Source organism: Pempheris klunzingeri, chromosome 6 (genome assembly GCF_042242105.1).
Source record: "Pempheris klunzingeri isolate RE-2024b chromosome 6, fPemKlu1.hap1, whole genome shotgun sequence".
NCBI classification, from domain to species: domain Eukaryota; kingdom Metazoa; phylum Chordata; class Actinopteri; order Acropomatiformes; family Pempheridae; genus Pempheris; species Pempheris klunzingeri.
The window spans coordinates 23,573,942-23,584,176 of NC_092017.1; the positions used below are offsets into that span (position 1 = coordinate 23,573,942).

The 10,235-nt window shown below is 39.7% G+C and overlaps 1 protein-coding gene across 1 annotated transcript in view; it reads left to right on the forward strand.

Annotated features, from left to right (window-relative positions):
* lrrc7 (leucine rich repeat containing 7) overlaps positions 1-954 on the forward strand; it is a 113,707-nt gene extending 112,753 nt beyond the window's left edge. Inside the window, exon 33 of the mRNA XM_070832244.1 lies at positions 844-954. Coding sequence (XP_070688345.1) covers positions 844-954 — 111 coding nt within the window. The remainder of the gene's footprint in view (positions 1-843) is intronic.
* The last annotated feature ends 9,281 nt before the right edge of the window (positions 955-10,235 follow it).

Sequence of the window (10,235 nt, forward strand, 5' to 3'; positions counted from 1 at the left end):
AGATGTGTGGTCTTGTGCCATTCCCACGATGCTCATACATCATCTCACTAGATAACCGCTTTTTATTTACTTCAACTTCTACGTTGCGTTCTGAAAGTAGCTGAGCACTGCAGTTTGCAGTGAGGCTGAACTAAAGTATGCTATTCTTCAGATGCCTGGACTTAAATACAAATTGTGAAAAACCAAACATGGTTACGTTACAAGTAAACATGAGTATATTCTGATTTTGATGGTGAAATTAATTATGTATTGTTACACCTTGCAGGCATACTTTCCCAGGGGCAACAACAGCTATTGAAACAACTTCCTCCCCCCCCCACGTAGAATAATTAAATTAAATCAACGCTCAACATGAATTATTTATTTTATTTATATATTTACGGGAGCTATTATTCCTAAGACGTGCTAGTGTCAGCCCAAAAAGAACCGTGAGGATTGCCACTGCAGGGTCCGAATGAGATGCCAGGGCTTTACCCCTCCCTCACCCATCTCTCATTCCTCTCATGTTTTCCTCTCTCCTCCCCCTCCATCTTCTCTCCACAGATGTACAGTTTAGCTGGATGAACTCATCTAAAAGCCCTTTTTGTCTTTACCCCTTCTCTCTCTACAGCATGACTGTGTAGCTCCTCCTCTTCTCTCTCTTTTCCCCAACAGTGATGTGTTACTGAGATAATGGTGGCAGTGGCCCTCCATCCTTCCACACACACACACACACACACACACACACACACACACACACACACACACACATAGACATATGTATGGAAATACTGCAGCACACATACCTCTATACATACATGCACACACACATGCTGTTGACTGTGCTGCGTGTTTGCCTTGCAGGCTAACGGACATAGTTTTTTACACATGGAGCATGAGACAGCCGTCTCTCTGCTGAAGAGTTTCCAGCGGACGGTGGACTTGACGGTTCTGAGAGACAGCAACACGCGCTAAAAATAGTTTTATAACAAACAAACAAACAAACAAAACAACGCTTCTCTACTCTGCTCATCGCCATCCCACGCCACCCCACCTGCCCTCCGCTGGAGGCTTGTGGAACTGAAAAGTGAGCCGCCTTTTTTACCTTTTTAGGGGAACACACAGACATTTATTTGCCTATTGCTGGACCAAAGGCAAATACTAGTGCCAAATGTACCATAGGAAAACATATCGGCTCTTCTGTCTACCGGCGGTCAGGGACCTGATCGACGACCGGATGGACCACAAGAGGACTCTACGCTTTGAGTTCCTACAGGGCTGCTGCAGTTTGGATTTTGTGGTTGGTTTGTTAATTAGGCAGTCATCTGATCAGTCAGTCTGAATAGTTTGTTTTTGTTGGTTCGTTAGGGTTCTGGGGTATCTTTGCTTTCCTCCACTGCTTTCTCTTTGCTGTCCATGGTAGATTTTTCATAATTTGGTGTAGCACATGATTCACAATGTTATTCATTGTTCTTCTTTACTTTGTCCAATTCTCTTCTCCTCTCTTTTCTTTTGTCTTCTATTCTGTTCTCCTAATTTGTGTCTCGCTTTTTGTTCTGTTCTTGCTTTCACTGTCTTGTGTTTTACTCTTTACTGCTGTCTTCTGTTCTGTTCTGCAGGTATTATTGCCTCCAGTGTACAGAAATTGAAATCTTAAGACTTTCTGCCTTGTGTACATATATAGAGCTGCAGCTTTCTAGAGCTGCACTCTCCTTGGGGCCTGGACAGACAGCTCTAAAAGTTTATGATTAATATAAATATTGTTGATAAACCACATTCTGAATTCTCTCTTATGAACATACAGGGATTATTTCTCCAAATGGACAATTTTCTAAAGTTCACCGCTGTTTTTCTTCTGTAAAGAAAACATTGTTTATTGTTCATCACTGCTACTTGTCTTTTGGTTTAAAAACTGTTGCTTGCACAGCTGTGCTGAAAAGAGCTAAAGCAATATTTCTGAGGCTCAGCCCATTGAGATTTTCAGCAGAGCCTAACTTGTCCTGCAGTGCCCTCTATCGAGCAAGTCATGCTAATGTTTACACACACTGCCATGCACGTGAACTACCAGGCAAACAGAGACATACAGTAGGCGCATGTGCCCCCATACATAACACTCATGCAGCTGTGTGCTGCACTACTGCATCATGAAGCCCCGTCTATATTCTAGCCTGATTTTAGATCTGCTATTTTAAAACCATCATATTCTCTCTCTCTCTGTCTCTCTCGGTCACTCACACACATGCACACACACACACACGCACACACACTGCAACATTATTCAAAATACCCGTGCCATATTTTGAAGTCCTGTTTTCTAGTGTTGTTACAGCAGTGTTACATCGCTTTTTTAGCTGTTTGAGTTGTATGATAAAGTCACAGCATGCTTTCATGTCATTGGTCACTGTCAGCCAGCCATTTTCTGTTGGCTTTTAGAGTTCTCTACTCTGTAGAAAACTCTAGATGTACTATACCACTGAGTTTCAGTGAGACTGATGTTCTATAGCTGGTGCCATATGGACCCTCTGCCCCTCCCTGGTTCTATTTACACAGGCCCAAAACATCAGAGCTTTACCTCTTTGTGGCCCAGATCTGATCTGCACACAGTGAGAGCAGCAGCCTGAAGGAAAACTGGTTTTAACAAGTGTCCTGACTTCTGACCTACCTGTGGAAAGCAACTAGAGAAATGAGGATGTCCCTGCAAGGATCAGTGAGGTATCACACACAGTGTTTAGTGTCTTAATGGGTAAATCTGCAGTGAATCAGGTTTCCCTTTTTAGACAATCAGGGAAGATCTGATCTGTGCCACAAAGACCTTTGACTTTTTGGAAATTTCAGTGTAACTGTAAAGGAGATGCTAATCAACACTAGGTGTACATGGAAATTTAGATTTGCCAACTTTGTTGGTGAATGATAAAGATCGTATGTGGATTGGGTCATGTAGTGTTTGGAATATGACATTTAGAGGAGAGGGGAAAGAAAGAAGTAATGTAGACTCAGACGTGGAAATTGAGTTTTGCATGAGAAGTTTCTGGAGCCATGTCAGTGTGGTCTTCTAAAATCTGACCTTCACGGTCGTGCTTCAGTGAAGAGGTTCATTTTCTTCATGTAAATGCAACACGTGTCTTGAAGACGTTTCATGACAGGGAGTTTTGTTCTGTTCTGTGTGGCATCTGATGTTTCATCCAGAGCAAAACAACATCCTTCACTGTCCTTTGCTTTTACTTGATATGACAGTGTCATCCTGTGCCCATTTTGTGTCAACCCTCTTAATAAGCATTAGAGTTTAGTCAGTTCAATATAAGGGACACAAAATGGCACAGTTTAGTCTTGTGGTTGAGAGATCTTAACCACAGCTACTCACCCAACCCTATTTAGAGTTTGAAATATCAAAGATATTGTGATGAGAACAGAGTAAAGGTTTGATAATATAATTATTTTTTACTACATGTTTCAGGTAATTCTTTCTAAATATATTGATATACCTTAGCTTTGCTCAAAAATTGTGATATTTTATAATAATGACACTTATAACAAAGTTATGGATGGAAGTACGCACAGTATGACTTGGAGACCTACACATGTAATATCCAAAACTGTATAAAATGTATTTCTACTGTAATTGTGAATTTGTGTTATACAAATATATATTATATATATGTATATGACTATAAAAACAGTCTTTTTCTATGTGTTTAAACTACATAAGAGCTGAACAAATGCTAAGGACGGTGTCACTGTACATAGCTGTGAATGAAATCCAATTTAAAATGACTCATATTGATTGTGAATGTACTCATGCTTTCTGCAGTACCTACACCTACCCAACTTGAATGCTGCTTCTTCTGTTGTGTGACAAAAAGTACTTTGACCTCCGAAGAGAGAACCGCTGTTGAGTTATAAGTTGGACAAATTTTAGTGACGATTTAACAGAACTATTTATTTCTTTATTTATTTGCACATACAAGTTGAAATCCTTCCAGTTTTAAGTTTGAGTATTAATGCGGAGAAATGTAATTGCAGAAGTATATATAATATATATCATGTGTTTAGAATGCATTTTGCAGACGCTATCTGTACATACTATTTAAGATACATTTTTACAAAAAAAATAATATATGTATAAAATTGAAAAAATGCTGTGCAGCGATTATACTGGAGCCATTTTGGGCTTTGGGACGTACCATTTTTTCAGTATATAAGAAGTGTTTTGAATAATGTACTAAAGTCTCTATTGTACAAATAATAAAAATGTCACTATTGGTAATCTGGGTTCCTTCTGGTGCTCTGATCTCTGTCTTTAGGAGGGCAGAAAAGAGAGGTAGCTGCCTTTCTGCCCTTCTATGCATCTTTATTACTGTAGAAAGAGAGCAAGATGTAAAGGAGGAGAGGAATGATAAGATAAAAGTAAAAGCAGGTGAGGGAAATGAGACATTTAAAAAGGGAAATTATAAAAGAATGAAGCGCTGAGGATGACGTAAGGATGGATGAGGGGGATTAAGAGAGAAATTATGCAAATAAAACAGGCATGGAAGGAAATAAAGGAACAGAGAAGGGAAGAAGGGAAGGGAAAAGGCAGCAGGAAGAGATGGGGTGAGGAAAAGGAATGAGAGGGAAAAAGAGGATAATGAAAAGGAGGAAGATAAAGTAGTAGGGAGAAATGATACACAGGAATGAACTAGGAGATAAGAAGGGGGTAGAGAAAAAGAGATGAGGTAAAGAAAGGAGATGAGGGATAAAGAAAGGAGAGAGGAGAGTGATGAAGATCGCCTCAGCAGATCTGTGGCAGATTTCGATTTCCTCTGCTTCTGTGTGGATTTAACTCAGTAGTGGCTCTCATCATCTCAGCAGATGCTCCTTTGTCTCGCTGTCCATTAGTCTGAAAGCCTTCTTCATCCCCCTCTATCCGTCCATCTCATCTACTCTTGATACTTATCTGAGCTGTGGATCAGAGAGGGACGGCTCTGTTTGTCAAGCTGCCTCACAAGCAGAGTTTTTACACTGAGGTAGAAAAACCATGTCAGTGTTTGTATTCTTCAGTAGAGCGAAGAAAAAGTTTGGTCCATTTGGCACACAGCATATGTAACTTTAAAAACTGATCCTCTCTGCCAACCTAACTTCTCTGATCTCTGAACTTCGATTTATTCACAACCTTATTATCCATTAATGGCATTTATGACGAGGAAATTAAATCATTAGTCTATTTTATGGCAAATTATGAAATCCGTCCCAAATTTGCGCTCCATTTGTGCAAGTTTGTCTGTTATTTGTCATTTGCAAATTAGAATAGTGATATTTGTTTCACTTAGTAGTATGAAGTTAATACTATGAATCATTTTGCAAGTATTCTAATAAATATTCAGCCGATTTTCCAAATTTTTCAGCATAAATCTATGTACGGAAAATTTATTGTAAGCCTGTCATTTAGTAATAAAGACATACTGACATTACGTGAGCTTTAATACACTGGATGTGTATATTTACATAGATAACATTAATGAACAAGGCGGAGATGAAAGAAGCCGTGACATGAAGCTAGGGTTTCCACCCAACATTATATCAGGACACCTCAACACGGCGAAGAGAAGCTTTGTCGTTCAAATAATCATATTTTCACTTGCTTTGTAGTTTGTTTCACGAGTGAGAAATGGAAAATCTGTTAGCCGTGTCATGTTGCTATGAATATCCACAGACAAATGCGTTGAGCACAACACCTGCCAGCCAATCAGAAGTGAGTATGATTGATGATGTAATATTTTTTCATTCCTGTAACTAACCGCTGCCAGTGAGTATTTTTACAACGAGATACTTGTATCTTATTTTTTGCACTTTGTACTGCTACATACATTTCAGATACAAATACTGTACTTTTTACTTTTACTCTAGCAGATACAGCGACTTGGCAAATTAAGATTTTACATACAAGCATAAATAGATAGGATGCATTGTTATAGATTAGACTAAACAACTGTAAAAACATATAAATAATATACAAAAAAATAAAATATATAGGCTGTATAAAAATAGGACTATAACACTCAGATAAGCAGAATTGGTACTGTTAGTCCAAGTCTTTACTCAAGCAAGATCTCTATTTTCTCTAACACTGGTCTCACAATGTGTAGCGTTCTAACTCACTACTGTATAATGATACGAATGACTGAATTATAAGGTATCACTTGCTAAACCTTCTTCCTGGTGTCTGGCTTGTACCATTCTCCACTATTCTCCTAGCATCATCTACCGCCTGTCGAACAGTTCTGCTTACTGTGGTACAGGCTGACAATTAACAATAGAGGGTGATAGTTCACACACACTCATCCGCTAACACACACACCCACACACACACAGTAATACAAGCATTGACGAAAGCAGCGTGATGTCCTTTTGTTCCCTTTCCTCTTTACTCTGTCTTTTACACACTGCTTTGGACAAAATGATACGTCTGTGTGGTGACTGACCAACCCACTTGCACAATCATGCATAAATCTCTCCCCACGCTTACTCATATTAAGCTGCCATCAGTGTGTGTGTGTGTGTGTGTGTGTGTAAGAGATACAGAACAAGATTTTTTTTGCACCCACCAAAGCTGTCAATAAGCCCTTGTGACCTAATCAATAACAATACCAGAGACTGAATCCATGACCTGCATTTAGTGAGTGTGTGTGTGTGTGTGCATGTAGATGAAATATCCTGACAGTCGCTTCATTGTCTATGGACATACAGTATATTGTGTCCAACATGGAGGACTGTTGTGAGTTCTGCATGTACTTTGCATTTTCTGTCATTTTACTCTGACAACATGGTTAACATCTCCACCGTCAAGGGTACGATTGCTGACTGAGTTAAACTAATGTTTCACAAAATGTCAAATGTGTTAGTGAGACAGAAATAGGATGAAAGGTACCTTCCTGCGATTTGTGATATCAACTTGTTTTATTCTCTTTTTCAGGTTTGAAGAGAGCGAAAAAGATCAATACCAATTTCCTCTCTTTGCATCCAGTTTGCAGATATATCCAGGACGTATTTAGCCTAGCTTAGCACAGGGACTGAAGCAGGGGGAACAGCCTGGCTTCTTCTTTAGCCTATATATTGTATTTTAAAGATATAAAATGAGCCATTGTAAAGGCAGTTAGCTTTTTATTCAAGACCTTAGCTGAACCCAATAAATGCATGCCATTTGAGTGGACTAACGGTTGTCCTTAATGTGAAGTTTCCAGCTTCACACTCCATCCTTTTTTCAGAACAAATCCCGGATGAAGCAGATGAAGTAGTTTTGGAGTTGTTAAAGCTAAGCTAAGCTAAATGCATTTTGGACAAAGAAGTTTTATATTTATCTTTGCATCTGACTATGAATAAGATGGCAAACAGTGCTATTTTCCAAAACGTCAGACTCGTCTCTTCCTTTGAAAGGGCACTCGACGACCAAATGGGAGAGAGAGAACGAGACGATACCAGTAACCTAGTTTTGGGTAAACTAGGCCCTGGTAGCTGACATGGATCCTGGCTGGGAGATAGTAGCAAGCCTGGATACAGAGAGGCTTTAATCTACTCAACACAATAAAACTGTTTACCATGACAATCACAGCGAGCTCACACAGGGATGGGCTTGCCTGGACTGCAGTGGGATTACACCTGTGGCATTTCAACTGGATCCCTCATGCACCTGTTTTTTTTTTTTTTTTTTTTTTTTTAAATTGTTGGTGTTGTGTCTCTGCATGCATGTGGGCAACATGAGTACACACCCCGCAGTGCAAATATGTTTTTGCTGTTACATTCGGCCACACTCGTTTCATATTTGTATAGTTCAATACCTACCTATCATGTAGCAGTAAGGAGCAGAGGAGGAGGGAGTCTAATCAGTATCTGTAAACTCAGATCTGTGGAGGTGAGTGGATTAAATGTAGATCCAAGGCCCTGGGATGGACCAGGGTTTTTTTTTTTCCACTATGCACAATGCAGCTGTTTAACATGACAATCCCACCAACATACACAAGCTGCTTATGAAGAGCCTCCCAAACCTGCTTTCACGGTGTTTTTAGGTGAGTGCATGAATGTGTGTGTGTGTGTGTTTGTGTGTCTTCCAGTGACTTCTGGTGTGTGTGTGTGTGTGTGTGTGTGTGTTCATCCCACAGGACCGCCTTAAAACCGGTCGGACAGCGTTTGGAGTCAAGTCAGTTGAATGAAGAAATGAAGAACTAGTTTTGCCAAAGAGAGGCAGAGGTAAAGTGAAAGAGAAGGAGAGAGAGAGAGAGAGAGAGAGAGAGAGAGAGAGAGAGAAAGAAAAAACGAGCGGCGGCTCCGGGTCCTAAGTCCAGTGGCGGCTGTCAGCGACAGTTCCTCTTCTCCTGCGCTGCTGTGACTTCCAAACAAAGTTGTAGTGTTGTGATAAAAAAAAACAAAAAACAGACAGGTTGGCATAGACCGCTGCGGTGTCAGTTCCGTGTCCCACTTTGGAGGCAGGCTGTCCCGGGACAGACGGACACATCTGTAATAACAGCGACACAGACGCGAGCCACGGGGAGGAGGAGAGTGCGCGTCACCATGCCTGTTCGACAAAAAGGTAAATAAAATATTTTATTTGATGATCCTCTGTCTTTTCTTCAATCTCTCCACTACATTTCCCCAACTAGTGTGTTTTTTTTAAAGGGAAATTATATGGAATTCATCGGGTTTGATCACTCTAAAATGTGCGTGGATGTTGCGCTCTTCTCTGGTATGGAAGTTAACTTACATGAGCGCATTAACGCCGGAGAATGAAACTTCTCTAAAACACCTGCAATTTAGCACTGAAGAGCGTACTGGTGTACACGTACAGCCTATAAGTAACAATTGAAGAGCTTTTAGTAATTTTTCACACGTTGTGGTAAATTCGGCGCACGTTTTCCATCAAATAGCACTTTTTTTTTCAAATCTGGTTAGCTGGGATGCAAAAGCGGACAGAGAGGATTTTTGGCTCTGCCTAATGTTAATTACATGCCGTATTAAAGAGTGAATGTGCAACAGATCAATATCTTGAAAACACGCTTTGCTTGATATGTGTGGTTACACATATGTAAGTAATCAATATATAGGACTTATTATGAATGCAGTTTGGTTTGACATCTTTCACTTCATGAAATCACTCTATACTACCAGATACTAGATACTTTAAAAGGCTGAACGCGGAGTTTGATGTTGATCTGTCAGTGCTTCCGGTTTAATCAGCTGTTCGGTGCCACGGAGCCTGGAATGCAGTCTGCACTCTTCTTTTACACCATAAAATAAATTGCTCTCGTGCCCTTTGTGACTCACAGTAATACAACTTCATAGTAGTTACTATTTCACAGAATGCAGATACATCAAAGCGCCTTAAATAGGCTGGATTGTCAGGATGTACCACAGAGAGTCACTGTTTCCCTTATATTTAAGAATAATTAAATATCACTCCAAACTTCAGTGGCAGGTTTTATTGTAATGTCATATTGTGGTGATATTAAGTCAGGGTTAAGTGAGGATCTCTTTGTTAAATGTTACATCCTTGTATGATTTATGTTGTGAGCTTTAAGTTGCTGTTGCAAACATGCAATTCAGCATAGTTGTCAAACACTGAAAACAGGCAGTAGTTCATTATTTTTTCTTTTTGTTTCATTTGTAAGGGACCGTGTACAATATGAAACACAAATGTTAGTGTCTGATGAATTGTACTAGAGTCATTTTCATCTGCAGCCCACCAACAGGTCACAACGGCAGCATCCACACAGTGACAGAACACCACTAAACAAACTAGATAAACAAGACGAAGCACGTCAGACAATTTACACACAGTAATCTTACACGCACCATGTCATGTTGGGCCATTTAAAGCAGGGTATACCAATGATAACAAATATAATACATAGTAGTGGTTACAGGGTTTTTCAATTTAACTTTAAAGCCACTTCTAGTATGTTTTTTATTTAGTTGAGACAGAAAGGGAAAGAAAACATTCCTTCGGCACTCTTACGAAGAACAAAAAGATGACGTATATTAAAAGGTAAGTATATGGAGCCACATGTTATTAATGTTTCTTTTATTAACTTCACCCTGTGAGGTCCAAACCTGTTTTTCACCATAGTAATCCTCAATTAAATCAAGGCTTTTAATGCACAGTATTGTCTCCCTGCCCCACTTAAGAGTGTCTAGAGGATTTTGTCTTTCCTTCTCTGTCATTCGTTATGGGGGAAAAGAGTTTTTCTTATTTACCTGTGCATTTTGTATTTAGATGCCCAGCGAGCCCT